We start from the raw sequence: 21291 nt of genomic DNA, 5'->3' as shown, positions 1-21291 counted from the left end.
ATTGAATGTGAAATCTTGCGTGAGCTGTAGTGTCAGCACTTTGTCCAGCATCCACTAAGTGACCTTTACGTGCCTGTGAAGAAATCTGTGTTGATATGGCGGGCTGTTAGGAGGACAGGGGTGATGTGCTGGTGGCTGTCATTGTTTGATGTGATTGCTGGTCTCTTAGTCTTGTGAGACTCCTTAACCAAAAGGTTCTGACATATTGCTGTGCAGTCCATTATACAAATAAGCCTTGGTTCTCTTTGATTTTCTGTGTGCACATGCAGCCTCTGTAATGTTGCCAGACTAACACAGACTGAAGTCCTCATGAAAGTCATTAACATCAGATTTATTCATATTAACAGCGAACTCCTGTTTTGAGAGATCTGATATTCTTTCTCCTAACTGATGCAGTACCAATTCAAGACCAGGAGATTTGGCATAAGGAGATAGAAGCATCCCAAAAGAACAAGTAACTAGGTTTAAAAACTATGAAAACTAGTTAGGAGTATTGAGAAAAATATTTTCAGCCCTGTAAGTTTTTTAAAATTGTAGCTCTCTATAGTGACTGTGACATTTAGTACTGAAAGGCAATTTAAACTCAGCCAGATTCTTATGAGGGATAACTGCACATGCTTCTTTATGTGTACATATATACATATATATCTGTCTACATATATCATGTATATAATACATATATATTTAATGACAGCTGTGTTTCCTAAAGGAGAGGTGAAGAAATGCCATTTTTATGACAGCCCTAGGTGAATGTGGGAAGGGGTATATTTTTACAGGAGTACATTTTAGCTGATTCATTTATGATCTTAGATTTAGCCTGTGTTGCTCAGCAGGGTGAAGGAAAGGTCACCCACTGGGGGAGCTATCTCTAATATGCCTTTTAAAGGACCTCCTGAAGAGTTGCATCTTGTCACTCTGGGATGCAGGGTCTGTCACCTGGGTACCCATCTTTCTAGCCAGGCTTTTCAATATGTTCTGGATGAGAAACAGTCAAATCTTTCTTCCTTCCTGAATTCTAAAAGTGAGTGTGTACTTGTGCTGGTACCAGCCTGACAGCCCTCAGTGTAGGAGGCCTTCTTCTGCTTCTGAGCAATGAACAGATGTAGTTTTTTTATGGTCTGAGCTGCCAGTTCTGGAAGGACCTCAGCTACTGGAGTTTCTTCCCAGTCCTTGACCGTGACAATTTTGTAGGTCCATCAGAGCACAGATTCTCAACTGTCAACTTGGCAGTGCTAATTAGCAGCATTTTATTAACATCTCCTGGGCTGATGCGATGATTGTATTTGTCACCCATTCACTCATCCCCCTCCTGGCAGCTGCTGCAGTTTGAAGTCTGCAGTGAAGCTCATTGTCAGTCCCTAATGCAGGCCCTGAGAGTTCAGTAATGAGCAAGGTTTCACTCGAGTATCATGAGCTCCTAAGTTGATGGACAGCTAGCAGACTGTAGGGCCTTTGAGCCATCAGTGCTTGTCCCCGGCCTGCTTCAAAGCAGCTGGGTATATTTTGCCATGGAGATGTGGACAAACACACATAATTATTAACACACTGTTAATTTTGTTTCCTTTAATTAATTTGATTTGTGAGCAAAGTCTGTAGCCTTCAGACATTCTGGGATCTATAAGGCAATTCTATGAGTTACAAAAAAAATCCACATTGGCTGGACCACTTTTATAGGCCTGATGGACTTAATGGAAACAGAAATAGTGGAAATTCAGCAATTGCTGCAAATTCCCATTAACTTTATGAAAAGTTGCAGGCATCAATTACAAACAGATTGTTTTACTGTAGACCTAGTGAGAGGAGGGGGATTACTGCAGGCTCATAGCTCCTACTTTGTATGTACCACCTTCTGCTTGTGCAAGGGAAGGGATTTGGGAAGAGTTCCCAACAAATACAATGGAGGGTGTTATCATTTTTTTCTAATAAATGAAAGTGCTTTTTTTTCCCCAAGAAACATTAAATAATTCTACATTTTACTGTGCATATAGTAGGTAAAATTTTATTTTCCATTTCCTAAGTATATATTACCTAAATGTATACAATTTCTATTGGTGACATTTGCTTTCTACTTTCCTTGTTCAGCTATTTCTGCATTTTAATGCTGAAATGCAGTGTTGAAGAATTTTAAGACAACTTTTCGAAGATCATTTTAAAATATAGGCTTAATAATGCACTCAAACATTGCCTTTCCTAAGTCGGTTTTCCAATTTTCCATGGTCTGATTTTTAGTCTCTATAATTTGGATTGGATTGGATTTTTTTGTGATTTTTATTTCTTTTCCCCTTTCAAAAAATTCATGGAAGAACTAGAAAAGATGTAAGAGGAAAAAGGGTGACTAGAGATATCAGATTGCTTCTATATGAAGAGACATACAGGCCACAATTTTTCGGCTCAGTGAGCAGACAAAAGGAGGGAGTGTGTCTAGGTGCTTAGGAAATAAAAGAGATTAAAAGATGAAATGGGAACAATTATTCATTTTTTCTCATAATGGAAACTTAGATGATACTTAATAAAATGAACTGGTAGGCGGCTTACAACCTATAAGAAGAAGTACATTTTTGGAGACTGCCTGCTTATATTTTGAAATTCATTGCCACACAATGTGTGGAAGAGAGAAGTTTAAATGGACTTGGAAGACCTTAGGAAAATGAATGTCTGATGGGTCCACTGAGGAAATAGTCTTTATATTGCATTAAGGAGATATTTCTCACACTTTGAATTTCATGAGAGGGAATACTGATTTTTTCTTTAAATGTATAAATGGCTGGATAACAATCACCATAGCAACGGAAGGAATATCAGGTTAAGGCAGTAAGAAAGGGATTTAATGAATGTAACGTGTGTGGTTTTTTTCCTCCTCAGATATGTTTGTGGTCATTCTTTGCCATATTTCTGCATCCATATTTCTCTGAGGGCATTGCCCATTTTACCCATAATTCTGCGTACAAATGCTCTGCTGTTCATTGTTGAAAAACCACCTGCCCTGCAGTGACCAAGAGCCATTTAGAGTGCAGGAATAAATCTTGTAATGTTTTAAGGTAGGGTGATCTTCAAATGAGGTCTGACCACCAGGTCATTCCCAGAGAGCTGCTGCCTTTCCCTCAGCAGAGATTCTGCTGCTTATCTGTGGCCCTCCATGGACCCAAAGTTTCTCTCCCTCCACTGAGAAGTTTGGACCACGCATAAATCATGTCTTGTTTTCTAATCTGATCAGCTTTGACCTTTCTAGAAGCTTTTCTCAAGACTTGGAAAACAACAACGCACCAGGTGCAATATTAAATAAGCTCTGTAGTAATTACATAAACCTACTAAATTATTGAATCCTCCTAAACAAATGATGTAGGGCACTCTAATAAAGCTTCCTGGAGATCAGCGTTTATTTTTAAAGCTGAAATAAGGAGTCTGAAAGGAGAGCCTTTAAGCATTACAAATAGTAAAAGCTGTATTTCTTACCTGCTTTTATTTCTTACCTTTGACTACTTTGCTGAAATTACCACATCCTTTCTACTGATGGAGTTTTGCTGGTACGTGGAGCTGGGGAAATGTATTTACTACTGTAATCTTTCTTATATACCCTATGTGCACTGTCTGTCACTGTGCAAAATTGCTCAGAAGTTCTGATTGTCCAGTATTTTTTTAAAAAGCTAAAAATTCTCCTGAATGTTGATTTGAAGCAGGGAAAAATGAAGTAGGGCAATAGGTAGTAAGCAAAAGGTTTGTAGACAGTAACATGGAAAAATATTTTTCATGCTTACCACAGCTTCTGCATGAAGACTGTGCAAAGATGAGCTAAGTGTATTGTTATATTCCTTGTGAATACTTAGCAACTGGTACATAGTTTACATAAACTATAATATCTGTGGATCTGGTGTTTGTATATTCTCTGCTAATTGGCTTTGTGAGCAAGCTGATTTTATTTGCCTTACAAAACCTGTTCTATGTATGTAACAAAGCCCAAGGGATAAATATATTTTTGAAAGCTGTCTCAATATAGCTTGTTGTTAATTAAAACCATTAAATGCCTGTCATTACAGAGAAGAAAATTCATGTTTTTCTTGATACTATCTACAGTTCTTCTGTTTCTTGGAGAGGCAATTATCCATTACCTAACACCAAGTTATGGTTTTTTCACTCAATGGCTTTTGTTGTAGAGGAAAAACTGCAATTTGTTGAAGACATTTTGTGTCACTTTCTATGAGAAGCAAGGATAAATATGAAGTCATATGGTAAAGATCAAAATGAGGGAAAGTTCAGTAAAAATGGAACTTTTAAGTTTATTACAAGAATTTTCAATGTTCCATTCATGTGGATGTAGATTCCAGTGCCGATAACCAGAGCTGGTCAAAATTCACTTAAAATCTTTAGCAGGGAAGCTTAGCACTTAGGGTTTTTACTGATGTCAAGAGAGAGTACTAACTTGTCTTAACAGCAATTCTGTTAATATATTATTGGAGTTTTTTAATTGTTTTTTTTTTTTTTTTAAGTACCAGTATTTCATCTAAGACTTTGACCTCTCTAAGTTTTGAATTTGGTTTATAAATTACATTTATGAATCCATGCCTTTTGAACTACAATGCAAAGAGGCTTTTTCTCTAGAACATTGTCCTTGCTATATCAAGGCCACCAAAATATCATGAGGTAATTAGATAATACCAATACTTATTTTTTCAATGAGTTTCTACAAAAAATTGCTCTTGATGTTGTGGAGCGTTTCAAAAGTGTCTGGAATTTGAGAGAAGAGCAGTTTTCAATATAGGATTGAGAACTGGCTTGATAGGTGATACCCAGGAGTGGGTTGAACTTTGCTTTCATTCTGAGATGACTCAGTGCCTTTAGCCAGAATCAGAAAGTGAATTCATGCTGGCCAAGCTTCAGAAGGTGAAAATCATAGCTGGTGAAATCACACTGTGCTGTGCCTCAGGAGCCAGGCTAGGAAAAGTTTTGTTGTTAGAACTGCAGAAATATGGATGGGTTTCTTGAATGTGAGACATCAAAAGCATTCAGCTCAGGAAATATCCAAGAAATCCAGTGAAGAATTGCAAAAAAAAGAGCAATTTTGACACAACCCATTGTGGTGTGCCGATTAATTCCTACATGCAGAGCTCTTGCATAGGAGGACTGGAAAAAATAGGTTCTGACAGCTGTCCAGCTGCACAAGCCTCTCTTGCTCTCCCTCCCGAGTAAAATTCTCAGAACATCACAACAGGGAGTTATTTGGTTACTACACTCCATAGAGCAGGACAAGAACCTATAGGAAATCAACATGAATTTATATTTGTTGTTAGATCCAACTTTTTGATGATGACTTTGTTTTGTTTACAAACAGTCTGCTGAGTTCACTATTGCATAAATAACGAGGATAGTTCTGCTCTCAAAAGCTAGTAATTGGCCACAAAAAAGCACTTGGAAGCTTTGAAAACAATCTGTTCTCTGTGTGAAATGGATTTGTTTCCATTTTACCTACCCATGATGAGAAATGGTAAAGGGAATTGGTTCAGTTTTGCCCACAAGCAGCTACTCTTGAGCTACCTGATTTCCAGTAATTTGCCATAGCATTCAGAGTATCCTTGGAGTCCAGGACGTGTTGGATCTCACTGGACAATGATGTTGTCTTTTAAACTGCAGGAAAAAGAAGAGGGGCTTGTTTGTCTTTCAAATAGGTAACCCAGTGGCAACGTTTTTTAGCCAGTTAACTTTTGACATCTGTTGAGGACTTTATACCTGGATTGGTCTAACTTTTATGATTACTTATCAGTTCTAATTTTATGCTTGGAGACCTGGTTGTTCATATCAAAGGGTAATTTACAATGCCCCTGAAAGTGCCTGATTCAGCAGTACCTTGGGTACTCACAGCTAATTTATTTGACCCTTAAAAGAATTTGTGGTGATGCACACATGTCTTTTGCTATAGCAATGCTGCCATGTGATTCAGCAACAGCACTGTGGCACATTGTTTGTATCTTAATGCCTTGAAGAGTGCCAGAAGTGCAGATGAACAGGGGTGGAAGGCTCCTGCCTGTGAGAGTCTAGTAGAAAATACCTCCAATTTGTTTTCAACACCTTCTTTGCCGCATTTTGATTTTATGTCAAGGAAATGAAATACAAAAATTTGGGGACAGAGTTATACTTCCCTGCACTTCATAAAGAAGCCCTCAGAGGATAAGATTCTTGTTTATATTGTTTTCATCACTCTCATGATTGCTTCATTTAGTATTACATCTTTCTCAGTGTCTGTGTTGCTGCACTAATAGCATCAGCATGTTGCAGTCACTGCTCCTTCAAAGACTAGTATTAATTGAAGCAATTTATTCTAGAAGAGCTGAAGATGGCCTATTTATACTTTTATATAATGAATTACAGAATACATTTATCTTGTCATGTCCTTTCAACTCCTTTTTCTGCCAAGTGTGGATTTGCTCCCCTGGCCGTGCGTTGCCCAGGCTCAGCACAGTAGAACACAGGAGTTTTCTGTGTTGTGTAAGAGGTCAGAGATGCTCACCAGCTATCACAACATGTAAAGAGGAGCAACCCTGAGGTGGTATCAATGCTCCTTCATTACCTGCTAGCAAAATAATGTCTCATTCTGCCACATAATGAAGCACTATCTTGTTTCAACAAAAGAGATAATTCTCGTAATTTATGTCCATCAACATAATGTTAAATGTGATGTATGCGCAATATAAAGTATGTGGTGCTGATCCATTCCCAAGAGGTATAAGAAGTCTGACACTGTGTTAATAACACCTGTAGGGTTACAGAAAACTATTGCTTCAATTCTGCATGAAACTTCTCAGTCACAAGTCTGCAGAAAGCAGTATGTGGGAATACCTTGACTTCCTTAATATTAGTAGTAGAAGGCATAATGTGTCTAATTTTCATTTATGTTGTAGAGCTCTATTATATGTAAAATAGCTGGCTTTTAATAGTATGGTCATTACATTTAGTTGAATTGATCTTTGGCTAATGAAAAACGTAAGGGAAAATATTTCCTCTCACATCAAAATATTTGATATTCTCTTCAATGAAGGACCATAAAAATAGTGGAGCAAGATACTGCTGAGTTATGATAGGTGGGGTCAAAATTGCTAGCTGCAGTGAATGGCAGAATTCATAGAGTAAGACCTGAATAAATGCACAGACTTCTAGAGAATAAGGATATTAATGCTGAAATAGCTCTACCAAAGCCTCTGTCCTCTGAAATTATCCCCACAGTTTTGGGTTAGCTAATGTAGTTTTGCCCCTCTAGGTTCTCCCTATTTATTATGTATTGTAAATGACATAGAGAGGGAGACTCTATATCCTAGACTCTAGTTATTCTCTAGATAATAGCAGTTAAATAATGTAATTGATCTTAAACTGCAAAAATATACTTCTGATACTAATTTGCACTTTGTTTCAATGCAGTGTAATTTTTAGTGTTTTGCATTGGTTTTGAGCTGTTTGAATTAATTTGAAATTTTTATTCCAACTTGGGTAAATTCTCCGCTTGTTACTGTGCAGCTTCTTGCCAAAGTGCATTTTGTTGGCACAATTGGAGATTTGTTTTCTTAAATTCTAAATCAGAGTTTCATGGGACTATCTACACGGTGGTGACTCTGTTAGTGCTGCTTTTCTCTGTTAATTGTGAGCTCATTCCCTCACATGCTTTGAAGGGCATTATGCTGCTTCAAGGGCAGACTTCATGTGCCATCCTAGTCCTAGACATTTGCCATTTGTCTCGCTGGCTGCTCAGGCAAGCAGTGGCGTATATCTGTTTCCTTAGATATGTCAGTTCAGGTCAATTGCTCTTTCCTACTCAAATCCCTCCTTCAGCATTCTTGAACTTTCTCTATTTTCTGTTCTAGGTCTATGCTCAATTAACTTTATATAAGTGTGACTCTCGGGACCCAGTGGTGTTACGTAGGCTTGCGAAGTTAACGGTTGTAGGCTGGAACCTCAAATTGCTCCTGTGCACTTTTGATGGAATTTCTCTCTGGCAGAGTTCTAGGAATGGCTTTGTTTCAGCAGTGGGGAATGGATTTTTCTTTTGGAGATGAAAGCAGCTGAGGTTTTCAAGTATTCAGGAATTACAACATTCTTTGAGAAGACTACGCCAGTACCTTTTAACTCTGTGGATAATATGCCCCTATACCAGCATTAAAGATGGCAATCTAGCCACTCACCTGAGAAATGGCAAACTGAGGACGTCACAGGTTAAACCTTGCATGCTGGGGCTTGAATGAAATTGTTCCATATAGAACAAAACCATCCCAATCACCTTTGGCTGGGATCCAGCATTATGTGGAAAAATTGTTTGGATCTGATATCTCTGATGAATTCAAAAACCACCAGAGTGTTCTTTGATTTCCTTTATATACGTACTTCCTCATATCCTAGATGTGCCAAGCCTTTCCTGTGAAAAATTGTTTGGCTTAGAAATACGGAAAAAATCCCTGCCCTTTTATCTATTTCTCATTTTACAGTCTGCATTGAGAACGAATAAATGTTTCTAGGAAACAATTTATATTTAACGTGAACGGGTCTCTGTAGATTACAAGAAGTTTGCAGCAGTAGTTCTGTTGCCTTATATCTAGTTTTGTTTCTAATTTTCCCATTTCTTACTTATCATTATCTTAAATATTCATAGTTGCATCTTTCATCCTTTTTGTATGAACTGAATCCTCTGTCACAGTAGTAGTTGTCCTGCTCTCCCTTGGTATTCTTCCAGCATGCCTAACTCTTGTTAGACAGATGCTTAACACAGTGTTAAGGCTGTACATCCTTCTCAGCTATGTTGTGGCTGCTCTGTTCAGCCTGTGCCATGAGATGTGGAGTCCAGGACCCCACTGGTGCTTTTGAAGCAGTACTGTTTTACAAGCTCATCATCATTTGCATCTCACCGTCACCCTGCACAACTTGTTCACGAATTTCTGTGGTTTTTTCTTCAGTTGGAGTATCTCTATTTCCCATTTTTCTGTTCCATAAGTGTTCACTTCTACTTATGCAAGATGTGTAATTTTGTGTCATGTCGGAGTTCTTACCACCCCCATTTATTTTTCTCACTGCACTAGTCTGACATATTTTCAGTACTCCTCAGTTTTGAGATGTCTTTGCATCTTAGCCATTTTAATATTAGTAATTTCCTACTTCCTGTTCCAAAACAGTAAAAAAGTTAAGTCAAGATCTTAATACTGACTTGCTCTAAGCTACACAGAACTTTTCTCCTCATCTTGATATATCATTCTTCATTGTTCCATAGAAGCTAATCTATAAATCATGTGATATTGTCCTTATTTGGGAAACAAATTGCCCTAGTTGAGGGTTCATAAGACCTCATATCAAATAACACTAAAATTCAGGTACAAGCATATTGTCCTCTTCATTTCAGCCACCTGTATACTGAAGAACTGCAGTACTATTGAAGAGGCAGTCAAGTTTTTCCAGAATGACTTGGTAATTTTTAGGTCTTACTGCCTCATGCTCATCCTCCTGTGATTCTCTGGAGAAATTTTATTATCATCGATACAGCATCATAAATTTGCAAAAAAATTTGCACTAAAATGGGAAAAATTGACATTCTTCTTCCTGAATATCTTGCATTCTTAAAGGCCCATTAAAGCATCAGCAGCCATCTATGTCCTTCACTGTCCTGCACACAAAACCAGGGTCCTCTTGGAGAAGCAGCAGTGATGAGGCTCTCTCTCTTCCATTTTTGTAACTTTATGCAGCTTTCCATGATCTCCCTGTCCTTCTCTGACCTTTTATCAAATAGATACAATCCTTATGGTGCCACTTAATGGCAAACTGAGACTCCTGAGCATTGAACAGGATGGCATAAAATTTTCACCCAAAAGATTGGGAGTTTATGTATCAATTGAGACTTGGTTCTCAATCCTCTGCTTCATAGTTTTAACATGTTTTGGAGTGTGGCTGTGGGTGCACAGGTATTCCAGTCACACTGCAATTATTTGGAAGCAAGATACATTTTTAATACAAACAAATGCAAAATATCAGAATAGAATATCCAGATGTAGACGACTTGCTGGTATTTCACTGCAAACAGGGTTGAGTTATGCTGGACCACAGAATGTATCTTAAATCAGTTCATCTGGTGATCTTGTCCAGTATCTTATCCCTATATTGACTATAAGCTTGTGTTTTCGAGTAGAAATGTTAGAATATTCCTAATAATTATGTAGCTCTGATGGAAATGAATTGTGTCAGTGTTTGGATTTGCTTGCGAGTAAGAGATTTAATACCTTTTCTGTTTCTGAATCCTGTTTTATATTACTGTGGATTACACAACTGCGAAAGAGTTTTTAACTACTGCTACTACTACTACTACTACTACTACTACTACTACTGCTACTACTAATTCAAACTGTTAGTCCTACTACTACCTTGTTGTGAATAGCAGCAAATTCTGTAGATTACTGTTATACTGCATTTGAAAAGGAATTGTGGACTTAAATTTGGTTTAGCATTTGAATGAATTTCCTTTTATTCCTTAGAACTGCAACAGAAGAGTGTCCAATTTACTCATTTTATTTAATGGGCCACACCCTTATTTCATGTTTGTCTCCTGTAAACGTTAATTTTCTTGTTTATGTGTTGTTTTATTAATCAGGTTCTCTTAAAATCTGCTTTTAGCCATATTGCAAGGCTTGCAAAGGGAATGAGGCACCAACGTGTAAAATACACGTACATGGTACAAGGACACCATACTTGACGTAAATTCTGTTGACTTCAAGCTTAAGAAACAAGTTGTCATTGAACTGCAATCTGTTTGAATCCAATTTTAATCTAAAAGCATTTTTAGACTGTGAATGGCATAGATTAATTTATTTAACTCCATGGACAGAACAGCTTTCGTATTCACAGATAATGTGCTCTGGTTGATGTGGGTGTCTTTGTCTCCTGGTGTGAGAACTGCCTGTCTTGCACTCTTTTAATTTTCCTCTCTCTTAGAAGTTTTTCAGATTTCAATTCAGGGGTTTCCAAATTTACTTTCTTTGGATAGTGTAACCTTAGTTCCATAGAATTCACCCAATCAAAGTTTTTGGGTTTTGGTAAAATAGAAGATGTATACTCTGGATAGATTGTAACCATTTCAAACACTAATATACATCTGCTGAAAATTATCTTTTTTAATTTCTTATGTGAATCATGTTTTCCCTGAAAAGTAGATCATGTTTAGGATGGTGTCATACTTAAAATGGTTAGATAGCAGTGGCATGCATTATTTGGACAGTAACTACTGCATCATAAACGAAAATAGTGTAGATAATCACATTCAATACTGTGATAGAAACATTAAACACTTTATTTGCTAATGTCTGTTTTCAACTGAATTTACTAGCAGTTTGGGATAATTTGCATCTCCATTTGGTTGAGCCTGTGACAGACATTTGTTTTGCTTGTGTTTTGAGTAAGTGTCTTTGTTTCATCCTGCATTGCTTGTGGAGGGTGAAAACAATGTTAAAATTGTGATTTTTCTCTCTCCAAACCTTTCCTTGCAGTTCTAGTTGAAAATGCAGTAAATATTGACAAAAATTGGAAGCATGTTTTGAATCAGAATTTTCCAACAAATTACCTTTTTGTCTGAATTCCACATTTGTTTCCTCTGGGTAGTCTTTACTGGATGATTTAGCTTCTGCTCTATGGCTAGAACCAGAGGATTCCCAGCAACAGGGCTGTTTTAGAAAGAGAAGCTGGAAGCTTTAAGTTGAAAATCTTTCATAAAGTAGCTGATTTCAAAACTTGAACTCACATAACCAGGTGACTTGAGAAGCAAAAAAAATCCCACCCAGACTGCCATTAAATACATGTTCCAGAGACCATTGATTTTTTTTTTGAAACACATCCTGCAAGTGCTGATTCTGCAAGCAGCTGTTTCTCATGATGAGATCTAAAAGCCCTTTATCTCCTATCAGCTGATGGCTGTGCTATAACCTTTGGCTCCAGACTTCTGGTAGGAAATTTGTACATATTTCTACAAAGAATGAAACTCTAATGGCCTCACACCATTACTCATGGTGTGTAACTGTGCTGGAAATTAGTTTCTCAGGAGTTGATCTTGACAGGTCAGCTGTCACAAATTGATATACATATCTGTAAATACATCAGTCCTATAAACAAAATTCTGTCTGCAAGACGTAGAAGATAAAATTGGCACAGTTCTTAGCAAATGAAGTGTTCCAACGCACAAGGATGCACAGGGAAAATCCCTTCGGGAAATGGTTTCCCTTATGTTCCATTTATGATTTTTATCTATACAGTTTGCTTCTAAGAGACTGGAAAGTTTGTGCCTCCAAAGAGAACACTCTGGTGTACTGTTCTGAAGCAAAATAGGCTCCTTCTCCTTGCACTTACCCCTGCTGCATGAAAGAAGAATCTTTGCCTGCTCCTTTTGAAAAAAAAAGAATAAATTTATGGGTTTGCACTGTCTTGTCTCCAGTATATTTTGGAACCCTTCGAGGTAATGCAGCATGTGAAACAGGGTATTCAAGAAGTCTAAGGCCCTTATATGAAATCAGATTTTGAAAGGTGTGGGAGAAGGAATTGATATGTCAGTCCACCAGTGGTGAAGAAATAATGTGACTGTGTTACACTTCCCATTTTTTAATGACTATTTAATTATCACCTGTAGATTTTGCAAGCCATTTTGGCAAAAATATTAATCATATGCCTAGGACAAGGGAAGAAGGCATAAACAGTAAGCTTTCTTTACAGATTTGAGACACAACAGATACTACACACACCTACACTGATCTTTGAAGTCTGTTGAACCATGCTGATTTATGTCAAAGGAAAGATCTGTCCATTTGGTTTGGCAGTAGCAAGGGCTGAGGAACATCTGGAAATGTTTCGGAACAAGCATCTAAATTCAAATTCAAAAGATATCATGGCTACAGGTATTTATCTGCCTGTGTTGCTGCAGCCACTGGATGTGCAGACACTCCTCTGTCACTCCAACCTGCCATCACAGGAGGAGAGTGTTCAATCTGAGACATTTTAGCTTCCAGGAGTGTCATTAGAAAGCTGAATACTATTCATTCATTCTCCTCCTCCATCCTCCAGGTCATCTGGATAAAAGGAGGTGTACCTTAAGTCTTTCCTCTCCTGTGTCTCAGCTTTCAAGATTTAGTGACTATGGAATGATTTTCATCATTTGTGATAGTTGCTGAATATTCACTGAGTGTCTTGTTCTTTTCTAGTTCCCTGTTTATCAGTTTAGTGCAACAAAACAAAAATAAAACTATACAGATCTCTTCCATCACATTTTATTTGTTGACTTGATTTGTGAGGCTTTAGGATAAAACTGAAGTCATAGAAATAAATCATGTAAGACATCTACCCATGGGCGTTTTCAGTGAAGTAAGTTCTTTCCAACAAGATTTTGACTTGTTACATGAAAATTAGCTTCTGGCAGGAGGAATCCATATTTCACAGATCTTGGACTGTGTTTAGTTTCTACAGGGCATGCCTTCAGCTAACAACACTGCTTCCAAATATGTGAGCATAGTATTGGTGTTTAAGAGTAGAGCTGAAGAAAAGAAGAAGAAAACACTTTCTACTTGGTACTATTTATGTCTCTTCTGAGCAAAATGACACTGTGGATTCTGTTTGAAGGCAAAAAGAGTGGCTGACTGCTGCTGCTGCTGCTGCTCAGGAGCATATTTAGTTTGAATAATCCAAAGGTCACTTAAGATTGACTTTTCTATTGAACCTGCTCTATTGAATTGGACTGTATTTCTCTTCAGAAAATGCAGTAAATTTAACTTTTTAAATGATACATTTAATTGGAAAATAAAATATTTCGATGTAGTGTTCCAGGGAGATATCCTGAAAACGTGCATCTGGGTGCATCTGGTAAATGCTTGAAGTAGTGGTAGATATAAGATAGTTGTTCATCAGGAGCCTGGGAGCTCAAGAGGCTGTTACTGTTTTAGAGATGAGGTAGAAGTAGGGCAACAAAGAAAATAGGACTTAAGATAGGAGCTGAAAAAAATACGTGTTGAGACAGTTTGACAGCGTAGAACCTGTGTCAAGAATTTATGAGTGTAGGTGAGCTAAAACACTGTGGAAACAAGGTTAGTCTTTGATAAACATAGGGAATTATTTGAAAATAGACAGGCATCTGAGCAGAAAGGGAAATCTGGGATAGTGCCACCACAGGTAATCCTGAGGACTCTCAGGCAATATAAACTTACTGAAGAGACATGTAATCTCAGAATGAACTGAGTGAAATAATATGACAAATAGTATAGATAATAGAGCATTTATATTGCACGCATCAATGAAAATACATTCAGGCAAGGTAATTGTTTATGTCTGTCCTCTGAACTGCAGTAATTCTGATTCTACACTGAAAACAGCCACACACCTCTCAGCCTCTCTGTATCAGCTCTGGATTGGGTCAAGCTGCTGTTAAATGTTTTGTAAATGCTAAAGATTGCTGCCTGGCAGTGCTTCAGACTCTCTGTACTTTCTGTTCCAGTTGGCAACGTGGGACTCTGAGAAAGGACTGAACGGCAGCCTCCAAGAGCGACGTCTGGGCAATGACTTACAAGGAGTGACACTCAAAGTGGTGACTGTGTTGGTATGATCCTTTCTGAGTTCAGGAAACAAAATGCTCAAAATAAAAAGGATCTGACTGAATATTTTGGGCACTTCCCGCAGTGTTTTCCCCTATCATTTTCAGTTCTGTATTTTTAGATGATCAGTTACATAAGCAAAGAAGATCGATGATGGCCTTTTATTATTTTATGTGAAGCTGTGCAGTGTCAGTGATACAGAGCATTTGTTTGTTTGCTTATGCTGTTTTTCTGCATTGTAATTCCTAGCAGGCATCAAACCAACACAGGGCCTGAGTGCACAGGGGTGCATTCCAGATACCATGCTCCAGCTTGGATAGGCAGTTTTCAGCATTTCATGGATTTTAAGATCAGATGGGCCAATTATGATAATCTAATCTTGGCTCTTGTACACTGCAGGCTGTAAAATTTAATCAAGTGTTTCCTGCATCAAGCTCATAAATTCCCATTGAGATAAACTATATCTTTTAGAATGGTGTCATCTTTCCAAAAAAATCATTACGCTTTTGGAACTACTCTCTGTTAGACCCTGGAGTGGTAAAGAGCTCCTCTCAGGCAAGTGCTACATTAGGGGCAAATTAGGGCTTGAATGCATTCCTGGCTAAGATATTGTTATCTGCAGATTGCAGAATATGAGGTCTTTTTTTGTTTGTTTTTAATTCTCTTTTTCGGAATCATGGTACAAATAGGGAGCACCTAAGAGTACATATGTACATGAAAGCACTCCCTCCAGTCCCCAGTTTTCTTTCCTCAATTTATGCTGTTGCTAGTATGAGAGGTGAGCAGATCCCTTCTGTGACAGTACCAGGCTAATAAGGCAGCCAACTGCAGTGGCCATGCCACCAACATCCCTGGGATTCCCCTGCAGACCCATCCCCAGCAGAAAACATACCACAAAATGCTGCATTTCCTTGGTCCCAAAACAGACTTCTGAAATTAAAATACTCCAGAAACCAGTACCCATGAAGGTTAGTCTCTGAATTTTCAAAATTTTAAATGTTCACACAAAATTGCTGTGGTTTTAGCTTGTGTTTCAGTATGTCTCCTGGATAAAAGATTTGGCCTTGTATGTAAAATATGGCTTTCTAAATCTGGGGTTGAATTTCTTCTGGAGTCTTTGCCTCGTCTCAAAAACTATGGAAAAACCAAGGCTATGAATAGGGCTCAAGTGCTGAGGCAGTGGTGCCTGGTTGGGAAGCTTCACAGTATCCCACATGACCTACAATTTTTGCCTCAGAAGGTGTCTCAAAATTTGCTCCAAGTTGTCCAGAATTAACTCAGAAAACACCCTTTTGCTCAGAGAAGCAAACTAAAAATCTTGTTTCAAGTGTCAGTTAAGATACTGTTTTGTTCTCAGGAAGAACCTTTTGTGATGGTGGCAGAGAACATCCTTGGGCAGCCAAAACGATATAAAGGATTTTCTATTGACGTCCTGGATGCACTGGCCAAGAATTTGGGCTTCAAGTATGAGATATATCAAGCTCCTGATGGCAAATATGGACACCAGCTCCAAAACAGCTCCTGGAATGGCATGATTGGAGAACTCATCAATAAGGTACACAGAGAAGAAGCTGCATTTAAAAAAATTACAAGAGAATGAATTAGGATGAAGGCACCAGTGCAGAATGCTTCTGAGCTATGGATGGTTTGAGTGTGATATAAACTGCAATTTAAGACCCTGTATACAGGATAGGAACTAGACAATCTCTTGTTTTATTTGCTTCCAGCTGCTCTCAACATAAATTATATTGGTGTAAATCTAAGTGTTTACATTGCTATAAGAATAGAGGTCATGTTTGTGTGTGTGAGGGAATGACTATAGAAAATAGAGAAAAAATAAAATATTCTCCATAAAATATTAACTACTAGTATTTTATTTTTGTCATTATGCCTTTGAAACTTTTTTGTAGATGGGACCTTATTTCTGTCATTCTGTGACAATGTATTTGATAATGATCAGTGAGTAATGATAATGAGTTTGACACCCAAACAGGAAAAGTAGCCCCAGTAACAGGGGATCAGAATTTATACTGGTCTCAAGACTATTCATTCATTTAAAACAGAGAGGACCAAATTTCTTAATTAAAGTATGACAAATCCAGGAGTAAGTTAATTGAACTCCGTTTAAGTAAATGGGTAGAGTTTGTAGGTTAGAATCTCCCAGAGAATTAAATAAGTGTATTTTGTTCATGTTCTTGCAATCTGACATGGGACAAGCATTAACCAAGAAGAGTCAAAGGAATTAATATCTCATGTTGCTGCTTTTTGTAGAAAAGCTTACTCTTCTGCAGTGGAGTTATTAGTGAAAGTGAAAGCTTTCTCATTATCTAGTAAGTAGGCAACTCCGTTTCTGTAAGGAGATGTTTAGGAAGAAATAGAAGCAATTAAAGCAATAGCAAACGTGTGTGATAATGGGATGATCTTGATTGGTGCCAGGGAACATAAAGAATTTTTAACTTATTTTGCATTGACATAAACTGTTTGAATTTCATTGATTTAAAAATAAGGTAAGAAATCCTGTTAAATTTCTTTGGAAATTGCTTTCTTTGAAGCAATAAAGTATCTATTATTGTATTTTTTAGATGGTATTTCTGCTACCATTTGTTCCACAGACTCTAAAGGATTTCAAAGCAAACCTCCCTCGTCTAATATTTGCTTTACATTCCCAACACAATTAGAGATAGGAAATGGAATGTATATTCTGGTTTTTTTTAAGAGGACTCTTTTTATTAAGACAGAAAATATTGAAAATCTAATTGAAGCTCTTCAAAAGCTTTGGGAATCTTATTTATTAACTCCTATCTTACCCTTCATCAAGTGTACATACTCTTTAAGGATTATCTACATGCAAAACCTACTTGTTTTAAATATTGAAGTCAAAGCAGTTTCAGGAACAAAGTTGCCTTTGTGCGTTCTTCCTGTTATGAGCTTTTTCCACCACTTCATTCATTTTAAAAAATAAACAAAATCTTCTCCCCAGCTGTCATATGAAATCTCTTCATGAATATGGAAAGTTGGCAATTCTGCAGGGAGAAAAACAAACATTAGCTCTTCCCACCCTGCTATCAAATACACAAGCTAAGTAAATGGTGTTTCTTTATTGCTTACAGTGCACTGGGTTAATATGGTTTGGAGTTTTAGGCCTCCTTTCGAAAAGAAGTGAGGGATAAAGGTTAACAAGCTGCCCTTCTTCCAGAAAGGAGTCAAGGTCATGCTTTCTGTTCAAGAGTACCTTGACAGGTTGTGTTTCATTACTCTTCCTTAGACCAGCGCAATTAACTAATGTTTTCATGGTGAAAACTGATTCTGGTTTTATTTTTAGACAATTTATATAAATGCATCTAAATGCATTAAGTTACAGAAAGAAATGCATGGAGTCACTTGGTTCTTAAAAAGCTTTTCCTTAAGGCTCTCGCAGGCCAAACTCCGGGTGGCAGGGAGCGATGTGATGCGTTGTGTTTGCCTTGCAGAGGGCAGACCTGGCCATCTCAGCCATCACCATAACACCCGAACGGGAGAGCGTGGTGGACTTCAGCAAGCGCTACATGGACTATTCCGTGGGGATCTTGATCAAAAAGCCCGAGGAGAAAATCAACATCTTCTCTCTCTTCGCTCCTTTCGACTTCGCGGTGTGGGCCTGCATTGCGGCAGCCATCCCGATTGTCGGGGTGCTGATCTTTGTGCTGAACCGGATCCAGGCGGTGCGGGCACAGAACGCGGCCCAGCCCAGCCCCTCCGTGTCCTCCACCCTCCACAGCGCCATCTGGGTGGTGTACGGGGCCTTTGTCCAGCAAGGTACTCACCCTCTCGCCAGCACCACTGGCGGCCTCCAGAAAGCTCTGCCTTGGGGGAGGCGGGTCGGGACAGCTCAGTCCTGCCCAGAATGGGCTAAAGGTGAAAGAGAAGGCCCATATGGGGAGGTAATGTGTTTTATTAGCCCAGCTGATCAAAAGTGAGAAAGGTAGGCAAGTTTGGAGGTTTATGTCTTTTTTTATGCCTTTTCTCTCTCTCAGTAAGTCCAGAAAAAGCACTAGCAGGCTTTTCCTCTTTGGGAAAATTGTTACACTAGAGATAAACTCCAGTGCCGCCTGGTGCAGAATTGCAACACTTCTCCAGCTCTGAAACTAGCACCCTTTTAATTGTTTCAATTTAATTTATAAATAGAAATAGAAATGTATATGTTTTTGAACTCACGTGAGACCGTTCATCTCTTGGTTGTTTGAACTGAGTATGTAACTAACTTTATGCTCAGGAAATCTCTAAGCATAGGACTAATCTTACTGAATTCAGTAGGACTGCTGCCATTAACAAAGTTACTTTTGTAACTAATTGTTTACAAAATCTGCCTACGCAGTTTTGGTGCCATATATATAATGTTAGTTGTATTCTTGGAAGGCAGGTTGTATTGAATGCTGATATATGGATAAGTTGTTAACTTTTTTCTTTTTTTTTTCATTGTGATTGTAAGTTTCTAAAGTTTCAGCTGGAAAATCCATCCTATTGCTGTGAAACTTGGTCCCTCATCTCATTAAGGTGGCAGCCCTGATGGGTTTAAGTGCAGTAAGATATAATCAGCACAAACATATGCTGAAGTAACTAGGACCAGCTCTATGCTAAGGTTTAGTCTCCAACAATGCTCAAGCATAACTATGCTTGAAGACTGCTGGAAAGAAATCTTTGCATGATTTGAAATCTTGTAAAGAGTAACAAGTAATGACACTAATGCTTCAGTCTTTGCAGATTTAAATACAGCAAAGATAGCACACAAACCATTAGGCAGTTCTGTGGGGCTTTTTTCCAATTCTAAAAGGGTAATTGAAAACAGAATATTACAATATTCTGAGCACTGTAATGATTTAATTCCTGCATATTCGTTGTGCTTCACCATTCAACTTTATTTAAAACATTTTTCATGTTCTTTAGATTGATCCTCAATAATTCTCAAGGGAGATATTTTGAAAGATGATTTTGTAGAACACTGTCTAGGGCAAGAGGTTGACTGGAGAAAATACTTGTGCATTATCAGCCTTAACAGAAGCAGTGCATTTCCCACAGTGAAAGGGCAGACTGAAGGGGGAGTAGAGAGGAACTCCAACAAAGTTTAACATAACAGGGCACATGGGGTGATTGTAAATGGGAGCTGCTGAGAGACCCTACTTTCCTCTGTTTATTTGCAGGGGGTGAATCCACTGTCAATTCTGTGGCGATGCGCATTGTAATGGGGAGCTGGTGGCTCTTCACTCTCATTGTGTGCTCTTCCTACACAGCGAATTTAGCAGCATTTCTCACAGTATCAAGGATGGATAATCCCATAAGGTAAGAGCCTCTTCTTAACGTGAAGCTGGAAACCTGGATTTCACAGGAAGGTATTACCCATTTGCGCACTCATTCTTGCAAGAAGGAGATAACTCTCTAATAAAATACTCTGCTTGTTTGCAGTGGCTGTTGTTCTCTCCTCTCCCCTTCTTCACCTTCACTCCAACAGCCCCCAAGCAGTTTTGATGGGAACAATGGCACTTTAATTCTGTATTTTTCCAGAAGAGAGGTCTTTCATGTCCTGCTGGTTGGTTAGTTGTAATTTGTGTGTGCGTAACTTGGGGTTTTTTTCAGCAAATTTTAAGGCTAAAGGCTTTCATTTTTTTTCTCACAAAACGAGGACAAAATTTCCACCTTCACACTGGTGTGGAGTACTGGGAGGGTCATTGGCCTTTCACACTCAGTGCTGACCAGGTTAGAGCCTGATAGCTCATGTTTGATGTGATGGGGATGGAGTGGAGCAGTGGCAGTGCAGCACAGGCTCTCCTCCTAGAAAGTGCTGAGCCAAGGATTTCAGGTGTTAGAGGGTGACACAGTTAAGCTGCTGCTCTCATTTAGGATTGCATTGGGAAGACTGGCACTGAATGTTTGTGCTCACTTCCTGAAACATAAGAATTGTCACTGAGGTGAGGCGGGCACTTGAAGAAATGCTTTTGCCTTCTCTGTGATTTCTGCACAGGAGGACATAAGTGCATTTCTTCTAAACATGAGTTCCGCAGAATTTCCAATTTTTAGCTTGCCAATGTGTACTTGCAGATAATGTCATGCTTTGTGTGGATATAGCATCATCATCATCATAGTAATAAGACCAGGCAAAACTATTACAGACTTTGGTTTTAAATTCGCTTTTTGTTAATTGGACCATAATAAATGGGTCTTAACAGTAACAGAAATAAGTACCCCAAGTAATTTCTGGAAGCAGGATGAGAAACTGTGTAGAATAAAACTGTGTGTGAGACTTGCATGTACTGGGAATAAGGTTAAGCTCAGTGAATAAATTGCTCTTGAAAAGCAGGACACAAATAGTTATCCAGAAAACTTGAATAATGATATTCTTAAAAATTTCTGAAGGTTCTGTTTCTTTCATTGCAGAAGACATTTTCAGTTTGGTCTAATCAGCAATATCCAAAACTCAGCAAAGTTCAGAGGAGGACAAAAGTTGGAGTGTAATTACATGAGGAATCTGCAAAAGAAGAGGTTTAAGAGCAGAACTATGAATTTTTAGAGGAGGCCTTTGAGTCTGAGTTGTAACAACATTTACAAGGGGTTTTAATTCCCCTTCTTATTAAATGAAAGGACATTGCTAAGAATCTTGAGGAGGAGAGAAGTTACTTGGTAAAGGAACTGCTTGGGATTGTTTCACAAGTACAGAACTCAGGCACTCTTGTACTGTTAGAGG

The 21291-nt window shown here is 38.3% G+C and overlaps 1 protein-coding gene across 12 annotated transcripts in view; it reads left to right on the top strand.

Moving 5' to 3' along the window:
• GRID1 (glutamate ionotropic receptor delta type subunit 1) overlaps positions 1 to 21291 on the top strand; it is a 557084-nt gene that overhangs the window by 490831 nt on the left and 44962 nt on the right. For all 12 annotated transcript variants that reach the window (XM_069019125.1, XM_069019126.1, XM_069019132.1 and 9 more), the window contains 4 exons: positions 14480 to 14581; positions 15934 to 16131; positions 18047 to 18371; positions 19754 to 19892. In XM_069019125.1, the coding sequence (XP_068875226.1) occupies positions 14480 to 14581; positions 15934 to 16131; positions 18047 to 18371; positions 19754 to 19892 (764 nt within the window). The remainder of the gene's footprint in view (positions 1 to 14479; positions 14582 to 15933; positions 16132 to 18046; positions 18372 to 19753; positions 19893 to 21291) is intronic.

Source organism: Aphelocoma coerulescens, chromosome 6 (genome assembly GCF_041296385.1).
Source record: "Aphelocoma coerulescens isolate FSJ_1873_10779 chromosome 6, UR_Acoe_1.0, whole genome shotgun sequence".
In the NCBI taxonomy this organism is placed as follows: Eukaryota; Metazoa; Chordata; class Aves; order Passeriformes; family Corvidae; genus Aphelocoma; species Aphelocoma coerulescens.
This window is presented reverse-complemented; position numbering and strand designations above follow the sequence as displayed.